The sequence below is a fragment of the Capsicum annuum genome, chromosome 3 (assembly GCF_002878395.1).
Source record: "Capsicum annuum cultivar UCD-10X-F1 chromosome 3, UCD10Xv1.1, whole genome shotgun sequence".
Classification (NCBI taxonomy): Eukaryota; Viridiplantae; Streptophyta; class Magnoliopsida; order Solanales; family Solanaceae; genus Capsicum; species Capsicum annuum.
The window spans coordinates 156,481,661-156,509,640 of NC_061113.1; the positions used below are offsets into that span (position 1 = coordinate 156,481,661).

Sequence of the window (27,980 nt, forward strand, 5' to 3'; positions counted from 1 at the left end):
AGGTGTTGGTAGTACCCCAGATAAAGTTTCTTCGGGTTTTGTCTATGCGCTTATGGATTTTTGCCGGCAGTTGGATGTACAGCATTATATGGTTAGGCATTGAGCTGAGACTAGCTTTGGCTAGGGTAGTTCTTCCTGTTTTGTTCAAGAATTGGAGTTTCTAGCCTGCGAGTCTGGTATTAAGACTATCCACTATGAACTTATAAGAAAATTGTTATAAAAAATACTTCTGAAAAAAATTTAAATGGACATCATATGATGTCAAGCGAATTATAAACATGAAAGTTAATTTATTATTTTATGTCTATTTTAGTTTTTTTATTAAATAATATTAATTTTTAATACTAATATAACTTATAATAATTAATTAAGGGGCAATATAGTAAAATTACGATTGAAATAGCTAAAGCAGACATGTCATAAATATCTACTTTACTTTTTTATTAAATATTATTATTTTTTAATACGTAAATGACATATAATAATTAACTAAGGGTGATAGAATAAAATTATGGAGTAAGTAGGCGTGTCGACGAACACGTACGGTCGAAACAACTGAAGCAGACATGTCATAAATGTTTGTTTTACTTTTTTATTAAATATTATTAACGTCATAATACATAAGTGACATATAGTAATTAATTAGATGTGATATAGTAAAATTACGGAGCAAGCCGGCACGTCGACGAAGAGGTGTCTGCTTTACCACGCTTATATATAGTAGTAATTATAAAAAAAAATTGATGTAAAAAATACTTCTGAAAAAAATTTAAGTGGGCATCATATAAGATGCCAAGTTAATTTAAAACACCAAGAGTTAATTTATTATTTTATATCTACTTTACTTTTTTGATTAAATATTATTAATTTTTTAATACTTAGATGACTTATAATGATTAATCAGGGGTTAATATAGTAAAATTACGATGAAACAACTCAAGTAGACATGTCATAAATGTTTGTTTTACTTTTTTATTAAATATTATTATTCTTCTAATACGTAAATGACATATAATAATTAATTAAGGTGATATAGTAAAATTACGGAGTAAGCAGACATGTCGACGAACACGTACGGTAGAAAAAACTGAAGCAGACATGTCACAAACGTTTATTTTACTTTTTTAATTAAATATTATTAATTTTCTAATACATTAATGGCATATAATAATTAATTATGGGTGATATAATAAAATTACGAAGCAAGCAAGCACGTCGACGAAGAGGTGCTTGCTTTACCACGCTTATAAATAGTAGTAATTATGATAGCCGTGATCAAATACCCTTTGTTGAACCTATTCATGATTCCTTGTTGGAGAATTTGAGCAATTACTTGGAATTTGATGGAGATTCTATTTTGAGATAGAAAAGTTCTTCTAACCTTCACGAAAGCTCCTATGTTTATGTGAATAAATTTTATGTGGAAAATCTTTTAGTGTAATTGATGATGCTTGGCCATACCATAAAAGTGTTCAATTTGATACATATTCTATGAAGCTTACGTCATCATTGGCAAGCCCATTAGAGTACTTTATTGATAGAGCTAAATTGGAGAGGCACATATCATTCGCTACGTCATCTATACGTGAATTTTGTTGTGCTTATACAAGGAAGAGAATTTTCTATTAGGACGATGATGTCCACATGCCTTATAAAGGTGTAATTACACATGTGATGCGAGTCAAAAGCCCTCAAGGCCATTTACTCTGAGCCAAGCCAAGGAACTACAAGGATTGCAAGCTATGTTCGCCAAAGGGGAAGTATTAGAGCTTGTTTTGATGCCTACCAAAGGATGCTATGTGTTGAGAATTGGCTTCACTGGTTGGTTGCGACTAGGGGTGCAACTCACCGTTGCCCAAGCGACTGGCCGTCCCAAGAAGCCCAGGGCAGTAACCCACTGGTTCAAGGTAACGGGAGGAGGAACTAACCGTGCCATGGGAGACTGGCCATCCCAGAGGCCGTCGCAACAAAAGCAGGAACCATATTTCGTGGGCTTTTATTCCTTTAATGCCTAGGTCACTTTTGGGCCTTAGTTTAGACTATAAATAGAAACTCCTAGGGTATTTTCATTAAGTTTTTATTGAATATTAAATGAGTATTGCACTAGAGAGTGTGATTGGTGAACTTGTATTGAATGTTTGTTTAGAAACGGAGGTTTTGAGGGCATCAAATCCCTCTTGGTCCACATAAGAGAATTGGTTGAATCAATTACATTAAGGGTTTTTTGAGTTTGAAACACTTAATAGTTCTTAATTACTCATAATTTCTCGTGTCAATCTTACTATTTTCTATCTTGAATCAATTATCCTTAGTATCTGTTGTTAGTTCCTTGTTTTCTTAGCTTGGATTGCATCATTTGGTATCAGAGCCGAGCTTAGAATCGTTCCTACGGTTCTAGTCTTGAGTTTGCTATCCAGAAAATCACAAAAACAGTCTCATCCATGTTTTTGGATTGTCTTGAAAATTTGAGTTTTTGGTTTTTGTGTCTTTTTGTGTTTCTAGTGCTAAAATAGTATTCTCTAGTACTATTTGAATCATTATCTAAAACTTGAACTTAATCCGATAAGTGTTGAGTGACCCACCAATGTTGAAGCTTAAGTTTGAAGAAAATTTCAAGTGGGTTTGAAAATCTAAAATTATTGGGTGAGTTTTGAGTAATAAAAACTATTGAGGTTTGGTCGAAAACTTGAAAGGAGCATGGGTTTCGAATTTTATCGAATTTCTAGTTCGTTTGATTAAGGGTCAAATGGTGTTCTTCAAGTTCTTCATATTTTGTTGAAAAAAAAGCAACAAAAGTAAAGGTTTGATTCAAAAGAAGTGATGAAAAGGGAGACCTTGTTTATTCCAAAGAATATTTTAAGGACAAGGGCCCACAAAATTTTCACCTGGTGTTGGGCGACGACCAGAGGGACGGCCAGTCATCTCTGTGACGGCCAGGGAGGCAGTCTCACACACTTTCTGGATAAGGGGCGACGGCCAGTCGCACTTTCAGTCACGCCGAAGAAGTTCCGTAAGCTCATTTCAGATTCTTAGTTTCCTCTCCTTGATTCTTCAACCTATTTTACTTGATTCTAACACTAATTAACAACTAGTAATCCGTTTACTTAGTTGTGAATTAGTTCTTGAGCTTATTTCTTTCTTTGTCCCAATTCTTTTAGTGTTTTTCTCGTTTTCATTTCGTCGTAACTTCTTGGCTCAAGTCAGCACGAGATTTCTTTGAGTCCTTCAAACAAGAATCCATTCCGGGCAAGAGTAGACACCTCAACTCTCATCGGAGTATAAACCAACATTCAACACTTGTGTAACCAAGTGTGAAGTATACAAAGGTGTGTAGAGTTGTGAGGTAGTTTCTTTAACGCTAACTTATTTGCTGTTTTTGTTCGTGTTTTTCTTCATAGGTACAATGACTAGGGAAGGTGAAACATCACAAACCATAAATAGTAACACTACCAATGCTATCTTGGCCTCTCTTGAAACTCTCAACCGTAATTTTGAAGCTTTACAAACTAAGAAGAGGTTGATTAAGGGAGTGGAAGGTTGGATAACATGGAAGGTCAGTTGAACTCCACCCCCTAAAACTACCATGCTTCTTCAAGTAGACATGCTCAAAACACTTCCTCTACCCTTTCCCCGAAACCCTCCACCAAATGCTCCACCCACCAAAACCCATACAAGACCCTGCTACCCAAGCCCCCACGTATCCATAGAATCGAAATCCCGTTCGACCACTCCAACCTCAATTCAACCAAGCAAAGCAAAAACCTAGAATCCAAATACCCCAACCTCTACCAAACCAAATTCCCCCATTCCAAGCACCGCTCAACCAAAACCAATTGATCCACATAGAAGAGGAAGGAAAGGAGGAACAACAAGAGGAATAAAGAGCATTCGATGATGCCAACATATTGGTAGGAGAGATGAGAGATAGACCAATGGATCAAAGGGGATATCGGGGTCAAGGAGGAAGATTTGGTATGATGCCTTATGGTAGAGAAAACTTGGGAAATCAACCCCAAGGTCATGATCAAGGGAACCAACAAGGTAATACAGATCGGGAAGTGGGTATCAATTCCATCAAGGTTAGTCTTCTGACTTTCAAAGGCGAGAGAGATCCCGGAGCTTATCTCTCATGAGAGTCCTCTTGTGAAAAGATCCTCCAAGTCAATGATATCACTGAAGAGAAGAAAAGTTGATACGCCATAGCCCATTTTGAAGGGTACACCAATACATGGTGGGACTATGTTAAGAGATACGAAAATGTGTTGAATAAAGGACAACCCCTCCATGGGATGCATTGAAGGTATTCATGAGACAAAGATATGCACCGGAAAGATTGGGTTATTATGATGAATTCCAACAATTGATCTTGAAGCTCGATCATCGAGAGAACATAAACCATGACATCATACGCTTCAAGGTTGGGTTGAACAAAGATATCTCCTCATGTATGACCCTACACAAGTTTGAAACCATAGAAGAAATCTTCTAAGCGGCTTTGGAGATCGAGAGGGATATCAATGAAAGAGAGACTTACAAACCAAAATAGTACTCATCTACCAACTCTTGGAGTAAGAACAACAAGGTAGCTCAACCTTCATCGAGATAAAACAAGAACAAGGACTACAAATCCAATGATAAGAAGTGATACAAATGCGACTATGAAGATCAACGTGTGTACAAATGCAGCAAAGGATCATCCTAGGAAGTGCAATGCTGAGATGTGAGAAGGATCAAAGACACACCAAAGTCGCTCCATTTGCTCATTTGTTACACTCGAACCAAACCCGAACCCTCCCATCCAAACTCCACTTGACCAAAGACCTCGCTATCCAAATCCAATCCCGCCGCTACAAGCTTCACTTAACCCAAATAGACCCGTCCATGTTGAGGGGTATGATAGGGGAGAACAAAATGTTGGTTATGGACTATATGATGATGTTTACATGACAAGGGAGGAGATGAGGGGCAGGCAAGGTGATCCGAGGGAAGTTGGTCATTGGAACCAACAAGGGAACCAAAACCGTGATGTAGGGTTAAATACCATCAAGGTGGAGCTTCCAACTTTCAAAGGTGAGAGTGATCCAAAAGAGTTTCTAGCTTAGAAGTTCGCTTGTGAAAGAGTCTTCCAAGTTAATGACCTTACCGAGGAGAAAAAGAGTTATGCGATTGCACACTTTGAAGGTTACGCTACTACGTGGTGGGAGTATGTGAAGCGGTTTGGCAACGTTTTGATTGAGGGGCAGCCCCCTCCTTGGTTTCGGTTAAGGTACCTCATGAGGCAAAGGTACTTACCGGAGAGTTACCATCAAGAGCTTCTTGCTAAGTTGTATAACTTGAGGCAAGGGAACAAGACCGTCATGGCTTACTATGATGAGTTCCAACAACTCATTTTGAAACTTGATCACCGAGGGGAGCAAGTGAGTCATGACATTGTGCGATTCAAGGTGGGATTGAATAGATACATTGCCTCACGGTTGACACTTCACAAGTTCGACACATTGATGCCATCTTCCAAGCCGCCTTAGAAGTTGAGAGGGAATTACAAGAGAAACCGGGTGTCAAGCTTAAAGGGCAATCACCCTCGGGTTGGCACAAGGACAAGAATGGCTCATCCAATGTGGAGCAACCCGAGGCCAAGGCTGCCCAAATCGAGAACAAGGCTCACCAAAGGTACCCTCCGAGAAATAAAGGTAAACCGCCTTCCTCTTCTGTTTCTAAAGGCTTTAAATGTTTTAAATGCCACGGTTGGAGACACAAGGCTAATGAGTGTCCAAATAAGAGAAATATAATCCTAAGTGAGGGGAAATTGTACTTTCTTGGGGAGGAGGTGGGGCTTGAACCAAATGAGATTGATGACCAATCTCAAGATGGAGAGACCGTTGAACCCGAGGAGCCAAAGGAGGGGGATGAGGAAGATGTTTGGCCATGTGAAGGTGAGATGGTAGTGCCTATGTATATGGCAAGGAAAGTCATGCTTAGTGAGGGTGTGGAAGAAGAAGCCGAGATTGAGACGGGTGAAGAAGGAAAGAAGCCGAGAGTTGGGTTTGTGGGATTTGCCTACAAAGACTCTTTGTTGATTACAAACCGAGATACTAGCACTTTGCCTAGTATCAAATCTTCTTATGTGCAGGTTGTAGAACATATAAGTCCAAGGAGCATGCTTTAAGATCTCATGGGACGCTTGGTTGAATATCCTAACCTTGGGAAGAGCAATGAAGAGATGATGCAAAGAGGAGAGCTTGTCGGTGATGATTGCTTGAATTTGAGGGCAAATTCCTCTCAAGATGGTACGAGTGCAGCAAAAGATCATCCTAGGAAGTGCAATGTTGAGACGTGAGAAGGATTAAAGACACACCAAAGCCGCCCCATTTGCTCATCTGTTACACTAGAGGGGCGCCCCTTTTCATTAAAGGTCTTTTGGGCATTTCATCTTTTGTATAATAAAAAGACTATATATAGTTTAGTAGTAGGGATTTCATTAGTTAGTTGATTATTTTTGTATGAACTTGAAATACTTGAAACACCAAAGTCCTCTCTCTACTTGAGGCAAACCGAAACTAGGACAAGAAACTAGTGTGGATTCACTAGTGATTGTATTTTGCTTGGAAACGTCGATACTTGAGAGGTAGATTCCGATCTCGTGTTTACGTAAAAGTTAGGTGATTGTTGTGTGTAGGTGTTAAGGGTCTTAGAGTTTAACATACTCTTTGGTTCTTAGGATTTATACCCTCATTTGTCTCACTACCTATCTTACATTTCTTGTAATCGTGTTTGTGTTCTTGTTCTAGTAAATCTGTGTATTGTTGTTATTGTGTTGTTGTTGTTCTCCTCATCTCGTGTTCATCTTGTACTTGTTGTACTGTTGTTGTTTGTTGGTGCTAAACACCTTGTAAACTCGTGATACTTATGTTGTTGTTGTTGGCTGAAACTAGCACTCAAAGGGGCCCTCGGGTTGCTCTTAATTTGTGGACTGTTTTGTTTAGTTTTTGTGCCTTTCGAGGTCTCTCTTGTATCAAGAAGCCTATAGAGAAGATCGCTCCAAAATAACCGCCAAGGAATGAAGGTAACAAATATCCTACCCCTACCCCCAATCCTAAGGGATTTCAATTTTTCAAATGCCAAGAATGGGAACATAAGGCAAATAAATGTCCCAACCAGATAAATGTGATCATTAGGGAACTATGTTGCTCGAACTCTTCGAAAATGTCAGTGGGTGCATGTTGGATTTGCCAAAGTAGTGTATTTTTAGGGAATCCGACACAAGTGCGGCATCAAAAGTGAAGAGTCCGTGCAACTTAGTTAGGGAAGGAAAATTATATTACCTTGGAGAAGACATGGGATTAGAAGCAGATGAAAATAAAGAAAAATCCCATGATGGAGAGCAAGTTGAAGAAGAGGTGCAACAAGAAGGAGATGATGAAGATGCTTGGCCTCAAGATAGAGAGTTTGAGGTGTCTAACTTTGTGGTAAGACAAGTGATGATTAGTAAAGGCTTTATATGACCCGAGTCAAAGGAAAAATCTATTTCATATTGTTTAGTATCCCACATCGAAAAAGGGATATAATTAATCTCCTTATATGGACTTGGACAATCCTCCCCTCATGAGCTAGCTTTTGAGATTGAGTTAGGCCCAAGATTCATTTTTTACATGGTATCAGAGCCAGATGTGCGGAGGAGTGATAAGTATCCCACATCGAAAAAGGGATTGGTAATTAGTCTCCTTATATGGACTTGGACAATCCTCCCTCATGAGCTAGCTTTTGAGGTTGAGTTAGGCCCAAGATCCATTCTTTACACATACTAAGTGTCTTATCAAGGAGAATGTATGCTCCTTGATTATTGATAGTGGCAGTTGTGCCAATGTAGCTAATGCCACCATGGTTGATTTCCTAAAGCTACCCTCTATCAAGTATGCTAGTCCATACAAACTCAAATGGTTGAATGAATGCGGAGAGTTAAAGCTAACTCGGCAATTCGTGATTCGTTTTAAAGTCGGGAATTACCAAGATGAGGTGTTATGTGATGTGATTCTCATCCAAGCTTGTCACATCTTGTTGGGAAGACCATGGCAATATGATAGGTCGACTAAGCATGATGGGAGAACTAACTGGTACTCCCTTGAGTTGAATGGCCGAAAGTTTACACTACATCCTCTCTCACCCTCCCAAGTGAGTGAAGCCCATCAAAGATTAAGGGAATTGAAGGATAAAGGAAAGAAGGCGAGAGAAGAGGAATCCATTGAGAAGGAAAATAAAAGAAGGAAAGAATAAAGTTGACAGGAAAGACTCCGATAGTGATGTTGGCTAGGCAGAGATCTCTTCAAAGTGCATGACGATGAAACACCCATGCTCCTCCTAGCTCATGTTTTTACTACTAACCCCTCTAATTCTTATATTCTCTATTTTATTTCCCTTGTTTTGCAGGATTATAAAGATGTGCTCCCAAGAGAACTTCCAAAAAGGTTAACCCCCACGCCGGGGAATTGAACACCAAATAGACTTCGTGCCGGGCTCTCAATTGCCAAACAAGTCATCTTATCGGAGTAACCTTCGGACACCGAAGAACTTCAAAGGCAAGTTGAGGAACTCCTCAACAAAGGATACATCAAAGAAAGTATGAGTCCATGTGCAGTCCCGGTATTGCTAGTGCCAAAGAAAGATGCGGAATGACGCCTGTGTGTTGATTGTTAAGCCATCAATAAAATAATGGTAAAGTATTGTCATCCAATTCCCTGTTTGGATGATATGCTTGATAAGTTGAATGGTTCACGTGTATTCTCTAAGATAGATCTTAGGAGTGGGTACCACCAAATTCGAATGCAATCAGGTGATGAGTGGAAGACCGCATTCAAGACCAAGTTTGGTCTCTATGAATGGATGGTCATGCCTTTTGGTCTCACCAACGCTCCTAGTACTTTTATGCAGTTAATGAATCATGTGATGAAACCATTCATTGAGAAATTTGATGTGGTATACTTTGATGATGTCCTAATTTATAGCAAATCCCTTAAAGAGCATGTTCTATATTTGCAAAGTTTGTTTGAAGTGCTTAGAAAAGAATAATTGTATGCCAATCTAGAAAAATGCTCTTTTGGTGTGAGTGAAGTAGTGTTTTTGGGATTTGTTGTAAGCTCAAGAGGAGTCGAGGTGGATAAATCTAAAATAGACGTCATCAAGAATTGACCAACTCCGAAATCCATGAGTGACGTACGAAGCTTCCATATGTTGGCTAGTTTCTGTAGGCAAATTGTCAAAGGATTTAGTACCATCATCGCTCCCTTGACCGAGGTGATCCAGCAGGACAAACCTTTTAAGTGGGGTGATGAGCAAGCCAATGCATTTGAAGCTTTAAAGGCTATGCTCAGCTCCGCACCCTTATTACAATTATCCAATTTTGATAAGATGTTTGAAATTGAATGTGATGCAAGTAAGGTGGGCATAGATGTCGTCTTAATGTAAAATTATAAATCCATTGCCTATTTTACTGAGAACCTCAAGGGCGCTACTCTAAATTATTCCCCTTATGATCTAGAGTTGTATGCCTTGGTTAGACCGTTGGGTAATTGGCAACCTTATTTGTGGCCAAAAGAGTTCGTGATCCGAACCGACCATGAATCATTGTAGCACCTCCAGGCCCAAGATAAGTTGAATACGCGACATGCGAGGATATTGCTAAGATTTATGGCCAATGTATGGATTGTAGAAGTGTGAAATCCTGCCTTCTCTCTTAAGGATTATATACCCCGCTACCCACTCCCTTATGCCCATAGCTTGACATTTCTATGGATTTTGTTTTGGGATTGCCTAGGACGAGGAAAGGTAGGGATAGCATCTTTGTGGTAGTTGACTGGTTCTAAAAAATGGTCCACTTTATCCCATGTCATAAGAGTAAGGATGCACCCAATGTCGTCTCCTGAACATGTTAAATTGCATGGGATTCCTACAACCATTGTTAGTGATAGGAACTCCAAGTTCCTTAATCACTTTTGGAGGTCATTGTGGGGTAGGCTCGGCCCAAAATTGCTTTTCTCAACGTCGTGCCACCCACAAACTGATGGTCAAACGAAAGTAGTAAATAGGACCTTGGGTTCTATGTTACGTTCCGTGGTTAAGGTAAAATGGCCTCGTGGGAAGATTATCTACCCTTAGTTGAGTTTGCTTATAATCATGTTATCCATAAAACTATTGGTATGACTCCCTTTGAGTGTGTATATGGTTTTAACCCCCTTACCCCTTTGGATCTCACTCCCTTATCTAGTGATATAATAAGTTTAGATGGCAATCAAAGAGCGGAAGAAATGAAAACTACATAAGAAGGTGAGGATTCATCTTGAAAGGAAGAATCGAGAAGTTGAAAAAAGAATGAACACTGGGCGAAAAAGATTTGCTCTTGAATCGGGTGATTAGGTATGGATACATATTCAAAAGGACAGAATTCCTTACCCAAAGAAAGACTAAATTGATGCCCTGAGGAGACGAGCCATTCCAAATGCTTGAGAGGGTAAATGATAATACTTACAAGATTGATCTACCCCTGAACTATCAAGTGCACAACACCTTCAACATACGTGATCTTTCTCCTTGTGATATGCTAAGAGATGATGACCCCGGGAATTTGTGGTCAAATTCTTCTCAAGATGAAGAGGATGATGCAAGTCAAAAGCCCTCAAGGCCATTCACTCGAAGCCAAGCCACGGAACTACAAGGATTGCAAGCTACGTTCGCCAAAGAGGAAGTGTTGGAGCTTGTTTTAATGCCTACCAAGGGATGCTATGTGTTGAGAGATGATTTGGAAGACTAAAATGACATAAAGGAGAGTGGGTTTCACTGGTTTGGTGAGACTAGAGGCGCGACTGATCGTCACCCAAGTGGCTGGCCGTCCCTAGGGTCGTCCCAAGAGGCCCAGGGCAGTAGCCCACTAGTTTAAGGCGGCAGGAGGAGAGGCTGACCGTCCCATGGGCAACTGGCCGTCCCAATGGTCGTCACAACAAAGCAGAAACCACATTTTGTGGGCTTTTATTTCTTTAATGCCTAGGTCACTTTTGGGCCTTAGTTTCGACTATAAATAGAAACTCCTAAGGTATTTTCATTAGTTTTTGCTGAATACTGAATGAGAATTGCACTAGAGAGTGTGATTGGTGAACTTGTATTGAGTGTTTGTTTAGAAACGGGGGTTTTGAAGGCGTTGAATCCCTTATGGTCTATGTAAGAAAATTGGTGTTTGAATCTATTAGATTAAGGGTTTTTGAGTTCGAAACACTCAATAGTTCTTAATTTATTATAGTTTCTTGTGCCAATCTTTCTATCTTCTATCTTGAATCGATTATCCTTAGTTTTCGTCGTTAGTTCCTTGTTTTCGTAGCTTGGATTGCATCAACATGCAAGGATTAATTGGGTTAAGTGGAGGCATGTTCACTATCTTGTTTTGTTCCTACCCTTGTTGCTTTAAAGTAATGGTGGGTGTTGTTTAATATTACATGTCTTCTTGATTTTATGAGATTCAAATTCGAGGACGAATTGTTTTCAAGAAAAGGGGAATGATAGCATTCGGGCTGGCCCACTTGCATTAAGATTTGTGGGCTTTAATGTGAATCAAGAAGATGCTTATGATGGAAAAAAAAGCTGAAGAACGAGGCAAAGAATTATGGAGAAGCATAGGCTAAGTGTCATACATATTTCACGATTCAAGTCCAAGTCCAAACGGAAGATTGGGCCCATATGGGTTTTGATTAAATTTAGAAACTTTTCCTCATTTAGTTAGGGATTTATTTTTTATACTATTTTCCTAGTTTAAAAGATTCCTAGTTTAAATTTTCCTTGTTTAAAGTTTCCTAGTTTTAAAGTTCCTAGTTTAAAGTTCCTAAATTTATTATTTCCATAAAAGTAGGATTCGAATCCCATGTTATTTGGGATACGTTTTTCTCTATATATATAAGGATTAATTTTGTTATTTTCAATACAACATGATGATTGATAATATTTGAGAGGTTTCTCTTCTTTACACCTTTGTGTGTGGTGACTTTGGATTCATCTAGCAACCGTGTAGAACGATTCTTTAGAAGGTAAGATTAATTCTTAACTTAAAAACTTTGGTTTCTATTAAAGTTAATTAAAGAAGGTGATTAGCCTTACTAATGTTGCCTTTAATTTCTTCGACATAAGGGTTTGGATCACTTTTGATCTAAGTTCTTGAATTGACTCTATTAGTATCATAATTAGTCTTAATCCACTAATTTTGAATACTAAGATCAATTAGTGTTCTTAACGCTTAATCTCGGAATTGAGGATTTATTCTCAAATTTCATCTATCTTTAATTTCTTGTCTTAATCTTAGGAATTTTCGCTTCCGCATTATTTTCTTGTTTATTCAAGCAACCCGATTCTTATTAGTTACATTCAGAGTTGCAACAACTATAGGGGCATCAAGTTGTTGAGGCACACTATGAAGGTTTGGAAAAGGATGGTAGAGTTAAGGCTGAGGAGAATCGTGACTATTTTCGAGAATCAGTTTGGTTTCATGCCAAGTCGTTCGACTACCAAGGCCATCCACCTCGTGAGGAGATTCGTGGAGCAGTATAAGAGGAGGAAGAACTTACACTTGGTGTCCATCGATCTTGAGAAAGTGTACGACAGAGTCCCTTGCGCAGTTCTGTGGAGGTGCTTGGAGGCTAGAGGTGTTCCCGTGACATACACTAGATCGATTAAGAATATGTACGATGGAGCTAACACTCGTGTGAGAACATGGGAGAAGATTCGAAGCATTTTTCTTGTTTTGACAGCGTTGCACCTGGGATCGACACTAGGTCCATTTAAATTCATCTTGGTAATAGATGTAGACGAGATATATTCAAGGGGAGATATCTTGGTGAATGTTAGTTGCTGATGATATAGTTCTAGTTGATGAGACTCAGGGAGGAGTTAACAATAAGTTGAAGGTTTGGAGACAAACCTTAAAGTCTAAAGGGTTTAGGTTGAACAAAACCAAGACGGAATACTTGGAGCGCAAGTTCAATGATTTGATGCATGAGGTTGGTGTGGTAGTGAAGAGAGATAGTTTCAAATATCTTGGGTTTATATTTCAGGAAAATGGAGAGATTGATGATGATATCACACACCGTATTAGTGCAGCTTGGTTGAAATTGAGGCTCACCTCGGGAGCCTTGTGCAATAAGAAGGTGCCACCTAAACTTAAAGATAAGTTATGCAGAGTTGCAGTCCGACCAACTGTTTTATGGAGTTGAGTGTTGAATAGTCAAGAACTCCCACATCCAAAAGTTGAAGATGGCGGAGATGAGGATGCTACAATGAATGTATGGACTTACTAAGAGAGATAGAGTTAGAAATGAGATTATTCGAGAGAAAGTGGGAGCGTCTTCGATGGAAGACAAGATGCAGCAAGTGAGGTTGAGATGGTTCGAGCATGTGATGAGGAGGTGCACGGATGCCCCAGTACGGAGGTGTAACAGGTTGGCTGTGGATGGCTTCAGGCGAGGTAGACTGAAGAAATATTGAAGAAAAGTGATTAGACATGACATGAAATAGTTACAGCTTACTAAGGACATGACCCTAGATAGAAAGGTGTAGAGGATGTGAAGTGAATTAAGGTAGAGAGCTAGTGGGTAGGAATGAGTCGTTGCGTAGTTTCTTGTTCGTGGTGCTTTGGTGAAATAAAATTTTGATGTAGATTGTGTATAGTATTACTTTGTGGGTGTCTTGTTTCTTTTATTATTTAGTGGTATGTTATCCCATTTAGTTTGTTGGTTTGTCTTTTTTACTGTTATTTGTCCTAAGTCGAGGTTCGTCGAGGTTCTATCAGAAACAGCCTTTCTACTTCGTCTGAGGTAGTGAGTGGTATGGACTGCGTACACTTTACCCTTCCCAGACCCCACTTTGTGGGACTACACTGTGTATGTTGTTGTACAAGTTCAACAGATAAACCATAGAAAGTCAGTACCAGAACAATATTGGACCATCTTCGAGATGTCGAGATATATACAATTGGATAATGATTTTGATTTCAAACCAAAAAATCTGTTTAACGCAGTTATTGCAGAAAAAGATTTTTATTCTCTCTCTGCACTAGTTATAAGAAGAGAATTCATGGCAACGAACAATTTTGGAATACATATTTCAGATTCTCCAATATCTTATCCGGGGGTTTGGGTGGAAACATCAGGAAAATCATGAGCCATTACCACAGTGCTACCAGAAATACAACAAGAGAGTCCGCCAAGCACAAAGTAATCAAATAAACAACAGTTATGTGCCTCCTCTCCTTTTGAATTAAGTACACTAATAAAAGCAATGGAAATTAATATATTGAAAATGATCTCAAGTTATCCAATTCGGCCAGTAATATACAAAGAAAACTCAGCCAAGGATTACCTCATAAGGTTCCAGCAACTTGTCACCCTCTTTCTTATTTATCACTTTGGGAGGTCCCACCATGAACTCGTATCCTTCCCTTCGCCTGACCATTTCTGATCATTAGTATGAGTAAGATATCATGGTCCAGGTTATGTGATAGCATTTTCTTACATGTTCTCTATCAGGATGGTAATATGCAAAGTACCACGCCCACTGACAATGAATGTATCTGCAGTTTCACCATCTTCAACTTTCATTGCCAGATTTCTTTCCAGCTCACGGTACAATCGATCTCTTAGGTTTCGACTAGTAACAAACTTCCCCTGCGAATTGTTTAAAATCATTTTCCATGAAAGCATGCAAGTTTATCTGAGAATCCTCTTCAACTAATTAACACATACAATTGTTTCAAAATCTTTTCCCATGAAAGCAAGATCTATCTGTGGTAAAGGTGGCAAAATCCTCATCAATTAAACTAAGCTATTGTTCTCAAATTTGGTTTTCAGTACAGAATCTGCAATCTATAATGTTCTCAGATCTCAACTGCTGTCTACATAAGAGCTGGTTTCAAGCACAACAGAAAAAAGACAGAGAAGGGAAAAATTCCCTGAGCTAATATCAACTTCAATTTGCGATCTCCCATGAATTTTAAGCTCACGCTCTCTCTGTCTCTCTTTAATAGAGGTTTACACTTAGTATTTAAAGTTTAAATTTAAGAAAATAAAATATTTAAACTACTAGCGATGGCCTCTTTAGCGGCTAAATATGTATACTGCTATTGAATGGAGTATGATAAACAAAACAAAGATTTGGGCGGTAAACGTTTAGCATAACTTAACAGAGAATAGCTTCTGGTATTTACCTGAGCATTCCTCAATAAATAAAATGGAATTGTTTGTTTAATATTTACTCAATTTTTTAGTCCAACAACAGGGGCTTTCTACTGTCATTTTGCTTCCCACCTCTCCATAATATTTAACATAAATATATTTTTGACCAACTCTTGTTAACCAGGGGCGAACCCACATGGAACCCCCTCACTCGAAAAATGACACTGTGTACATGGGATTAAATTTGCAGGTTACGTATATATATTACATATTGAACCCCGTTTAGAACAACACTAGTGTGCTGTGCAGTGCAGTGGTTGCGGGTGTTCAAAGCTCCCCGTCAGGACCGGGATCGAGCCTCACTGGATGGGATTTTCCTTGTCTCTTTTAGTTGAGGCCCTTCTTTATAATTTTCTTGTTAAATTATTCTCCTGTCAACTTTTTCAAATAGCTTTATAGTATAAGCTTATTCAAATTTTAAAATTTATGGGTTTTTTTAAAATTCTAAATTAATATTTAGTAATAATTAATCAATAAATTGATTTCAAAGTAAATATTACTATATATTTAATAAACTTTTTAATAAAATATTTAATTTAGATAAAAATTATTTAATTTAAGCTCACTCATATAAGGTCCGATTTGTTCATATCTAATCCGATCCGCTAATTTGCAATAGCCTCAACATGCTTAATTTTTTCGAACCCCTGAACAAAAATTCTGGGTCCGCCACTGTTGTTAACTTGGACTTCTGTTTTATATTAATGCAGTGCAATAAAATATTACTATACTGGTTAAAAAGTTGCTAGAACTGTGTCAAACATTTTGGAAGTTCCAAAACAGAAAGAATGCCATATAAATTGAATCTGAGCTAGTATCACTTCCAAGGAGTTGGACACAGATGTCAAATTCTTCTTTTTGCAATTGCTATGGTACAATTACAGCTCATAACTGATAACTGAATGATTTTGTGAATGTAAAATTTTTCATATTAATTGACACATCTGATTGTCATCATTTTTACTCAAAACCTGTTCTGACTTCATTCTATCATGGAACAGTTTGAGGGATTTAAAGAGGCTTGAGACTTCAATAGTCAGTATTTATTTTAAAAGAAAAACGCAGCACACATTAAAATGTAGAGAAAGGAATACACAATATTCTAGGATAATGACACATCGACATGTCCTAAAGTCTGCTGAAACCTAGGCCCACTATTGATATTGTTCACTTTGAGTAGGCTTATATGGCTTTAAAACACGTCATCAGGCCTTAAGCCTAGGTTGCATGGCTTTAAAACACACCAACATTGCTAAGGTATTTTTCGATGTCGAATTCTCTTGAGAGTTTTACACCATTAATTGATTCCATATGTAACAACCGAACGTACTACTGATATTGTCGGCTCAGGCCTAAGAACGCATGGCTTTAAAAGGTGTCTATATGGTCTAAGGCCTCATTTGGTTGCACTTAATGGAGGTCTGAATCTGAATGGTTCAGACTTCAGACCGTTAAGTGTATTTGTTTTTTTATTAAGATTTTAACTCTTAATAGGTCTGAATAGGTCTTAATCATTCAGATCTAGAACCAAGTCTTAATAGGTCTGAACGAAAATTCTGGTGTTGGATAATATTCACCACTCTATTCATATTCAGCAGTCACCACCACTAACCACCTCTGCCACCATCACCATTGTCAACCACCACCCACCACCACCAACCACCTCCACCATCACAACCTCCATCGACAAAAAATACCGCTACCAACCACAATTGTCAACCGCTACCACACCTACTATCTCTTTTATTCTAATTATACTCACTGTCACCACTGTCGTTACAACACAATCAGCAACCACTACCGGCCAATCCTACTACCAACGAACTCATCTATAACAACTAGCACCACCAATAACTACCACTAATACATCACAACCTCTACACATTCTTTGACCGTCACCACCAGTCACTAGTAACGCCACCTCTACCACCACTTCAACCAGTATCATCGCTACAATTTATCTCTACTAACAACCATCTCCACCATCACAACAAATAATATCTCCAACTAGCACCAACACACCGTCAATCATCATGCATTCATGTTTCACCCAACACAATCAACACCTTAAACTACTAACATCAAGCAACGTCACATCACAACAACCACCACCATCATAACAGTCACTACAATACCAACCATCACAATTATCACCACCAACATTATTAATCACTAACATCAATCATCGCCACCGCAACCACCATTATAAGCCATCTCCACTATCACTAACAAACATAAATGTTTTTTCGCAATCAAAGACTAAATTACATACTTTTTAATATATAATTAATTTTTTATTTGAATTGTATTTTTATTTTATTAGGTATACAAATAAAAAAATTTTATGCATTCAGATGTTGAAAAACAAACAGTCTTAATCATTCAGTTTTCAGATCTAGAGACAACATCTTATTCATTCAGATGTGCATTCAGATTCAGACGTCTGAATCTTAAAAAAACCAAATGGAGCCTAATTCTTGTTTCCCTTGTATACGTTGCATATCTCCCGCTTTTTGTCAATGTGGAATTTGTCTAAACTGCTAGATACATCCCCTCTTAAGGACCCTGTGTCCTCGCGAGATTGGTTTATGTTCACGCTTGTACATGGAGTGACTATGTAACAAGTTACTCCACTTGGGTTATTGTTGAGTAAGGGCTTATATCAACATGATTTTCTTCTTAGTGAAATAAGAAGGATATCATTAACAAAGCACCAAGTAGATGCACAGATAACAAAACAAGGAGAATATCAGCTCCTAAAACAGAAAAAAGAAAAATTTCTACATGATCTTCAATGACGTCATGAGAGTCTGAGGAATTTGTCGGTGTAAAATTTTCCTATGTTCATTGTTCTAGATACCCCTCCCTACCCCTCCCTGTCTCTTAGAAACTCGATGTCCTTGAGTTTGGCCCACAATAAAAGAGATTGCACACAAGTAGCTCTAACACCACATGCGAAAACCCAGCTCACTAGTCATATTATCAACATTGACCTTCAACCGGCACGATTTTTAAATGTGTTACTATGATCTGCAGCTTGTTTCCTTATATACCTGGTATTGTCTTGGTGTTTTTCCAATGAGAGATTTGGTTGAAATGTAGCATTGTAAAGAAGAGAAGAGAAAGATGACCTTGTACCTGTCCCGCCTTGTAACGATTTGCATGATCGTTTTGTGATTTTAGTCTTTTTCCCCTATTTGACCCTCCCCGTAGCTTTCTTTAATTGTTTATGAGTTAAGAGATGGGTGGCCTAATTCCCGAGGTGATCAGGCATGTTTTGAGGAAGATTTTCAGTTGTAGAAGTTTAAAATTTAATGTTTGATGAAAGACAACATTTTGGGTTAACGATGTCGGATTTGTGTTTTGACGATTCCATTAGGTTCAAAGGGTGATTTCTAACTTGCTTGGATATTTTGCATGGATCCCGAGGCGTTCAGGGGTGATTGGAGTCATTGGATGAATTCTAGTCATTTTAGAAAGTTTGGTTTGACCATGGTCAACATTTAATCAAGACGATCTCGAATAGGTGATTTGATGGTTCCAACATGTCTGGAATGCGTATTTTGGTTGATTTGCATATTTGGTTTGTATCTCGAAGGTTTCGGATGAGTTTTGATGGTTGATTTAGGGATTTTTGTTGAGTTTGGGAGTTGCTAGTTTTTTCTACTCTGATGCTAGTGAAATGTTTGCGAAGAAGGGGTGGTTGGTCTTCGCATTCGTATTGTCAATGTTGCATTCGCAAAGAAGAGCATTCCAAGGTTGGGTCAAGTGTGTATCGCGTTCACGGGAGGGATATCGTGTTCGTGATGGGTAGGGTCCGGGTCAAATGATCACGTTCACGAAGGGCTATTGGATCCCAAAGAGCATTTAATGCCTACCAATGTTTTATTCCTCAATTTGAATTTAGACTTCACATTTCAATTTTTAGAGCTTGGAAGCTTAAATTTTAGCAATTGCAAGGGGTATTTGCTCGTTTTGGCTAGAGGGTAAGAATCTACCCCTATATTTGGCATTTCCTTACTATCCCGTCATTTATTATCATGATTTAATTTGCATTTGAGTGGTAGAAATTAGGGTTTTGTACATAGAGTTGAGAAATTGTATTCTGATGATTTGGAGTTCAATTCGAACTCCGTTTTCAATGAAATTTCATATTTGAGCCCCTAGTATTATGAAAAACTAATTTTAGATAAATTAACTAAACGTTGGGGGCTTGGAACAACAGTATAGCAACATGGGTAATGTTAGACTCATATACTCACATAGAGTACGTTCTTTGTAGAACTGGAGTATTTTGAGGCTCCTCGAAGAGGAAAGGCGCGCCTGTGAGGTTTCATGGCACGTTTGCTCGACATTCAAGGTAGTTATGGCTTACCTCTTAGACTTTTCTTTGGTAGATAATTGTCTTATATACAATGGGTTTGGAGCGTGTTAGGGGTACCGTGCTTGTAACTGTGATGAATACTCCTACAGGTACCGACCGTTGTATTCTGAAGCACAGTTTACTATCAATTATATTAACAGAATGGCATTCTATTATGAAATCTAGGTTGGAACTTCGATGCAACAGCATATGAATTGAATTGGCTTGACTGATTATGGCTAGAGCCATGAATTTTGTACAATGTATCATTTTTTATAGAAATTCATACCACTCATAGTGATGCATGATATTTATCGACTCGTTAGAATTGATTTGCTAAAAATCATGCTCATTTGAAAAAGTTTATCTATTCTTGTGATGTCAAAGGGAAATAGTTCCAGTGAGTTAAATCATGTTTCACACTTTATATGATGATAGGAAATGATTTCGGTGAGTTGATTTTTTTTAATCAGGTAAACGTGTCTTCATTCATTAACATGGCCATACAATTGGCCGTATACAAGGGGCATACAAAAACTAAAAATTCTACAATAATAAATGATTCTCTACAAACTCCACCCAATCTCCTATACAAGTTGGAATTCTATAGGTGCACCAAAAAGAAAGTAAGGGACCGGAGGCTACTCCTCAAATGAGAAAAGCTCGATTCTACCCCCTCAAAAGCACTCCTATCTTTGTCTTTCCACACCACCCACATCAACGCGAGTGGAACCACGTTATAAGCCTTGTGTCTTCTTATCTCCTCCTCCCACTCTTCCAACTAATCATCAATTATTTCATAGTTCTTGGCATTGCCTATGAAGTATCAAACCACCTAAATATATCCCACCATAACCTCGTGCTAAAATCACAATGAAGAAGAAGATGATTCACATCCTCACCCATTTTCTTGCACATACAACAACTAATGCAACCAACCCTTCGCTTTCTAAGGTTTAACGTTGTCAAGATCACCCCATGAGTGGCTAGCCAGACGAAGAAACACGCCTTCGTCGGTGCCTCGAGAATCCAAACCTCTAACCAGAAGTTTTCCATACATACCATTATTCCCCCGCCCATCACAAAGCATCAAAATTATTTACTATCATGACTTGTTTATGGAGCAAGTCCAACAATCTTTGTAACTCGTTTACCTCCTAATCGCGGAAGTCCCTCTTTAATCTCAGGTCCCAAAAGGTCTCTCCGCCGTGTGTCCCCCTAATTTGTCGTATTGTCAACTCTCTTTGGAAAGAAACTCTATGAAGGCTCGGAAGTCATCTTTCAATAAACTGTCTCCACACCACCTAGTTTCGACAAGTTGATATCATGAATGCATATGGGAAATGGTTCTGGCGAATGGTATACCGAGGTAAAATTTTGACGAACCTTAGGAGAAATAATTACAAGCAAGTATGTGGACCTGCGAATACCCATGGATCATCGCTCTTGAAAAACCCACCACTAGAAATCTGTGTATATTGATTGACTATAGGCCAATGCATTTGCATTTCATCAGATACATTTCATCTAAGTGGAACCCATCGGCAACCCCTTAAAGTTGGCATTAATTTTCACTTAGACAGCTCAAGTAGGCCTAGCCCATTTTAAACGCTTCATTTTGACCATTTTTAAGCAATCGGCAAAAGGACATGGAGAGTGTAATACACCCTAATGGCGTGGCAAGCAACTAACTAAATGATTGCATGTAGCTTTCTAATTTATTTAAAAAAAAAAAAAAAAGCCTTTAAAATTTATTTAATAACTAAAATAAAAATATTCTTAAAAAAATAAGTTTACAAACACACACCACACCTTGAGTAGTCTTCTCCACCACACCCAAAAAATTTCTTTTGCAAAAACAAACCCCCCACAATCCACCATGTTGTCCATACCTCTAAACTCTCTCAATCTCTTATGACAAATCATTAGAATCAAAGAATTGGTGTTTTCATCTAATAATCAAAAAATGAATTGGGTTACAAAAAATGGAGTCTTCGATAGTATTTAAGTGCGATATCACCATCTTTCTTCCAACTTTACATCTTTTTCTTCATCCCACTATAAATTTGTGTTTCTTTTTCGAATCTGTTCTTTCTTTTTAATTGTTTCAAATATGTTCTTTTTTTTCTATCTACGTTTTATTTTATGGGAAGAAGAAAGGGTTAGAGGGAAGGAGAGGAAGAGAAAGAAGAAGTCTAAAATATGGGTGTTGGTATCCATTTTTCCCGCAAAAAAGGTAGCGGAGAAGGTAGATCTGGAAAAAAAATGCAATGAAGAAGACCAAAAAAATAAAGAAATTTGGCTTGAGAACATATTTAAATCGAAAATTTGATCTCTGTTGAAGGAGTTTAAGCTTGGAAAATGGTGGGAGGTAGTAGCTCGAGAAAGGAAGAAGAAGACAACAATGAAATAAAAATCAGCTAAATATAAGCCTCTCGCGCGCCATTAACAAGTGTATCACTCACTTTGCCATGTCAGCAAAAAGTCTCAAAATGAAACAGCAAGGCCTTACGTTGTGTGTTTAAAATGGACAAGGCCTACTTGAGATGTCTAAGTGAAAGTTGGTGCCAACTTTAAAGGGTTGTCGACGGGTTCCGCCTTTCATCCATGTGAATTCATACGAAAGGTCCATTTTGATGGTTACTTGATTATTTGACTCCTTTCTAACTTGATTATTCGACTTCCTTATGCTATTTCGTTTTAACTAAGAGTTTAGAAGACCTTGTTGTGGTAAATTTCATGTTTAATATAATATATTTGTTAGTACTGAAGCTTTGTCAGCCTGGCAAATGGTATGACGAGGTAAAATTCCGACAATCCCGAGGGAAAATGATTTTGGGCAGGTAATGGACCTGCGAATACCCTTGGGTCACCACTCCTAAAAGCCCACCATAGAATTGTGTTTATACTTGTTGACTGGTGGCCAATGCATTTGCATTTCATCGCATACATTTCATCTAATTAAATTCATATGAACTGTCCATCTTGATGATACTTGATTATTTGATTCCTTTCCAGCTTGATTATTCCACTTCTTATGTCATTTCATTGAACTAGGTAAGAGTTTGGAAGACCTTGTTGTGGTAAACTTCATGCTTAATATAATATAGTTGTCAGTACTACAATATTGTCGGCCTATGATATCTATTGAGTACATATGCTTCCCGTACTCATACAACAATTGTTGCACTCTTTTGATGCAGATTGTATTCCGAGCACTAGCGGGCCTGTTCATTGATCGAGTTCAAGGGCTATACATCTGGAGATCTTTTGGTGAGGTGCATCATTGGTTTCAGCACCAGACTCCCTTTATCTCTTTACATTTCTGTCATTTCCTCAAACAGATAGTGCATTAGCTTTATTTCGTTGTAGTCATTCGTAGTAGCTCTTGTACACATGAATACAACTAAATAAAGTATAGTAGCCTAGCTACACAGAAGGAAATGACAGAAAATTAGGGGTTGCACTTTGTTAAATTCCAAGATTCGTATGGTTTCGACCTACTTAATGTCTTTCTTCCGCTTATTTACTTATATTCAAATATGTTGGGTGGTGATTTTACTTACCTACTGGGGAGAGAGTGTAGGTGTCATCATGATCCATGTGGATTAGCGAGTCATGACACGTCTCCCGCCTCCTTGCCTAAAAAAAGGAAAGAGGCATAAGTACCTCATTGAATTAAGGCTAAATTTCAGTTACACACCCTACCTTTGCAGAGTATTATTAACCCCTAGACAATCTTGAAGTAAAATTAGTACCCAAAACTGTTGAAGTGGTAGGGAGGATGTACTGCACTCCAAAAGGGAGTGAGAAACAAACATAAAATTAAAAAATTACAAAATTTTTATATATTCTCTTGCTTTTTTTTCTATTCCTTTACTTATTTTTTCCTTTTTTTTCTTTAATTTTCTTCTCTCCTTCATCACCCCTATCGCCGGCGCCAACACATCCACGACGACGACGACGCCACCATCTTTCCAACACATCTACCACTACTTGATTCAACATCTCCTAATCCTAAATCTCCCCCTAAAAGCACTTGACATAGCCAAGCATCAATGGGGTCAAATAAAAACTGAAGGAGTTGGGGTCCAGAGTTGAAAAGGAACCCAACGAGCACTTAACAAATGTGACTATAGATTTAGAGAAATCAGATATGGGATTCTCAACTACGAAGGAATGGATTTTGAAGGCTTAAACAATGTCAAATCATCATCTTTGATGACGAAAACTGTGGGGTTCCTTTTAGTAGACTCCTCTGTTGTTGCTTCTTCTTGAATGAAACTGTGATTGGCATTGATGGATCAGCAATGTCATTTCGCTTGCGGGAGAAACCATTGTGTTGTCTCCGGTATCATCATCGTCTGAGAGACTTCCCAACATTCCTTTTCTTTTATTTATTTTTTTTAGAAGGGGAGCCTTGGAGTAACTGGTAAAGTTGTTGCCATGTGACCAGGAGGTCACAGGTTCAAGCCTTGGAAACAGCCACTGGCAGAAATGCAAGGTAAGGTTGCGTACGATACACCCTTGTGGTGGGGCCCTTCCCCGGACACCGCGCATAGCGGTAGCTTTAGTGCACCGGGCTGCCCTTTAGAAGGTAACAACTGTTTTATATATCCAAAAGAGACTCCACCAACTTGATGTAGTCAAAGTTGATTTAAAAAGGGATCTCCACCAACTTGATGTAGTCAAAGTTGATTTAAAAAGGGATCATTCTCTTATTTCTTAGATTCACAATGTTCCTATAACCTCTACAAAGGATCCATGACCTTTCATGTATTCTAGTTTACACAAAAAATAATAACAAAGCTAAGCACTTCCCTCTACGTATTCTGGGTAGAACTGGACTTATCTTCAAAGCATCTTATGTTCCCTTCCTTCCGCCTAATGCAAGCAGGGACAATTTTTCATTTTTCCTTGTGTAGCTAGGCTATAACTGGTCTAATTTTCTGGAGTCTCCAGCAAACTTCCAGGCATTGCCCACACTAGAGTCCTTCCAAATTTATGAAAATCTTCCACAGCTGACTTCTGATTTCGCAATCTGAAAGGAAAAACAGATGATTGTCTCTGCCTCTTCTCCAAATAGACAGCACCTCAAACATAATTGTAGTCCCCTCTTCATTAACTTGTCCTGAGTTAGCACTGTATTTCTAGCCAGTAGCCAGATAAAACATGCTACTTTATAAGGAATTTTGACCTTCCAAATCAGTTTCCAAGGCCAACAGTCAATCTGATTCTTAGGCACCTCTGACAGAGTAAGTACCCTTGGCCATTTCCCAACCATAGAACACAGCATTCAGAGATGGATACTCCTTTGAACTGTCCCAAGGTACGATAGAAATCAGTAAGTCTTGCCAATCTCCCAAACATTTAACATCCTCCTGTAGCTCAGATTCCAACCTTAGTTGCCCATATATCTCCAAACAGTTGTATTTCTTGCTGATTCAGATTGTAGATATCTGGATATGGCTGCTTCAGAGGAGTTTGTCCTATCCTTTTATCTTCCCAGAAAGAAATCCTCGCACCATTTCCTACTTTAAAATAAGAGTTGTTTTCGAACTTTGGCCACAGATTCCGTATTGATTTCCAAACACCAACTCCATGGGTGCTGCTTACTGGCTTCCATGGGTGCTGCTTACTGGCTTTGTCATCCAATTATCCTATATGCCATTTTTCATACTGATAACAACTCTCCGTAGGACTGTTCATTTGAGGTAAATCTCCATAACCACTTCATCATGAGGTTGTAAATTTGAATTTTCAGATTTCTAATTCCCAGACCCCCGTCCTTACAAAGAGTAAGGGCATCCAATTTAAGCAAATGAAAATCTTTTGGCGTCACAGTTGCCTTGCCATAAATTTCCTTCTTCCAATATTCCTTTTCCAAACCTACTCCCATTTCAAGTAAAAAAAAAATGGCTTGAATGGTGTGATCCATCTTTTCTACTGCATTACGCCTTGTTGGACTATTCAAGAAGGAAATTTTATTGATTATGTTGTACGTTCTTCATTGCACTCACTGGAGATAATCATATCAAAAATAATTTGAAAAAAAATTGAAAGAGAGCTTCTTTAGTCCATGGCTGAGAGAATTCCATAGCAACCTACTGAGACATTTAGATTAGTTCAAACTTCGAAGCAATGGACAAGTGCAATTTGGAAGACTCACGGTCCTTAGCTTTGGTATGTGAATTTTTTTTTATTCTCGTAAGGGTGATCTCAAAGTTGTTCTATTATTTCTTTGGTAGTTGGGGTAGTGGATGGTGGAGAAAGAAAGAAAGAAAGGAGAAAAAAATGAAAAAGAAAAAGATTAGAGCCTGTTTGGATTGGTTTATTTTAAGTGTTTTTAAGCCAAAATAGCGTTTACGCATTTTTTAGTGTTTGGGTAAAATAAAAAATGTCCTTACAAGCACTTAGTTTTAAGTCAAAATGATAAAAATAAGCCAAAAGTCATAAGTTAAAAATCTTAACTGCTCTTGGCTTATACGCCAAAAGTCAAAAGCCAATCCAAACAGGCTCTAAGTGGTAAAATACAGATGTCAACACTTCTTCAGATCTAGTTATGACATCTGAAGGTGGTTTTTTTGTTCCAATTCGGAAAAGTTCAGGGGGATAATAAGACCTCATAAAGGATGGGTGTGTAACTGAAAACTAGGCCCAAGTTAAGGATGTACTTATGCCTTTTCCATGAAACTCTCTTTAAAAAGAAAGAAAGAAAGAAGGATCTAGACGACAAAGGAAATAAGCAAATAAAGGAAAAAACCTGCATTGAAAATTGACTTTGTAAAACGAAAAGGTATACACTGAAAAGAAGCAATACATTTTTCAGACCTTTGAGAACGAAAGTCAATTCTATATTTGCCCCTTAATCTATTTTTGATATCATTTATCTACTTTGAAACCATTACTATTATAATATAGAAATCCGGCCATCTCTCCTACATAATGATTATGACCCCAAAACCAAGTGAATAGCGAGTTGGTCATGATGATGTGAAAAAACATGTGTAATAAAAAAAAGATGTTACCAAATAGTGATTTACCTCACGGCCAACAAACGGGGAAGTATTGACTGAAAATGACATTTTCACCGTAGGTTCTTCAACCTTGATTGTAGGCAATGGTTTTCCCTCGCTTTTGTCGGCGATAGTCTCTCCAATCTATATTTACACAAGAAAAACAATAGGTCAGAAATAGCTAGGCTTGCATTGTATGTTTGCAATTATATTAAATGGCAAGTAACGTATATAAACGAACCAACCAACATCAAAGTATCTTGTGTTATCGTACCTGAATATCATCAATGCCACACACCGCACAAATATCTCCAGCTTCTACAGTTTCTGCAGGAACTCTACTGAATTTCTCATACACAAACAGCTCACTAACTCTGCCAAATCTGCATTCGTCTTCAGATGTACATATCTGAAAATTTAAACATTAAACAGAAGGGTAAAAGGTTATTGTATAACACGTCAACAAAAGAAATTGACAACTAAAAGAATACACTTATCACACATAGATAGGACTAGCATGTATAACAAGTTCCATAAAACAAATAAAATTTTATAAAGTTATCATCTCAAAAGGTTTGATAAGCTAATAAAGCAAGCAAGAGTCTTAGTCACATTTAGTCGACACTTTTTTATGAGGTCCTAAGATCAACCATTAAGACGAGCACCTGAGGTTTTTATGTATTAGTGGGATTACATAGCAATCAAAGCATAAAGATCAAAGAAGAAGAATCCTGGCATTTGAACTAACATTCTCAAATTCTCATCCTAGATTTGACAATAAGAGGTGGAAGAATGGATGGAGACACAAGACCTGCATTAAGGCAGAGACAAACATTGGTTTTCTTCTGTCGTATCAAATGTGATGCTCTTAACTTAGCATACACACATCCATCAAGCCATAGAAACCATTGTTTTTGACTACTAGAGAACTTCCAGTACGAGAAGTTAAATCTCTCTTGGTAAGTCTGTGAGCTTGTAAATACAATGCACACAGATAAACTGCTTGTATACGGGAGATTTTCCCATTATTAAGAAAATCAGTTACCTTATATATGTGTGTGTGGGCGTCTTCTTTGATCTCATAATAAAACAAGAAAGGTTAGCCTAGAACATTTGGAACTTGGAACTTTGCTTGTGATAGATAAAGCCTTCTCATATGAAGAATAAAGTATGTTATTTCATCTGTTAATGCACCTAACATAGAGACATAACATCCAGCAAGTGACACAAAGACTTCCTTTTTATGCATAACATACTAACATTGGAGGAATTAAATATCTCTTGGTAAGCCTCTTCAATAAAAATCTCTCATTGATAAGCCTCTTCAAAAATAATCGTTCTTGA

At 38.0% G+C, this 27,980-nt stretch overlaps 1 protein-coding gene across 2 annotated transcripts in view; it reads right to left on the bottom strand.

Moving 5' to 3' along the window:
- Positions 1-27,980, bottom strand: part of LOC107863465 (putative elongation factor TypA-like SVR3, chloroplastic) — a 58,963-nt gene that overhangs the window by 8,193 nt on the left and 22,790 nt on the right. Inside the window, exons 7-10 of one of the 2 annotated variants that reach the window (XM_016709398.2) lie at positions 26,911-27,045; positions 26,664-26,780; positions 14,539-14,690; positions 14,386-14,470 (exon numbers count right to left, since the gene is read on the bottom strand). In XM_016709398.2, coding sequence (XP_016564884.1) covers positions 14,386-14,470; positions 14,539-14,690; positions 26,664-26,780; positions 26,911-27,045 — 489 coding nt within the window. The remainder of the gene's footprint in view (positions 1-14,385; positions 14,471-14,538; positions 14,691-26,663; positions 26,781-26,910; positions 27,046-27,980) is intronic. The other variant, XM_047408381.1, reaches the window with a different exon arrangement.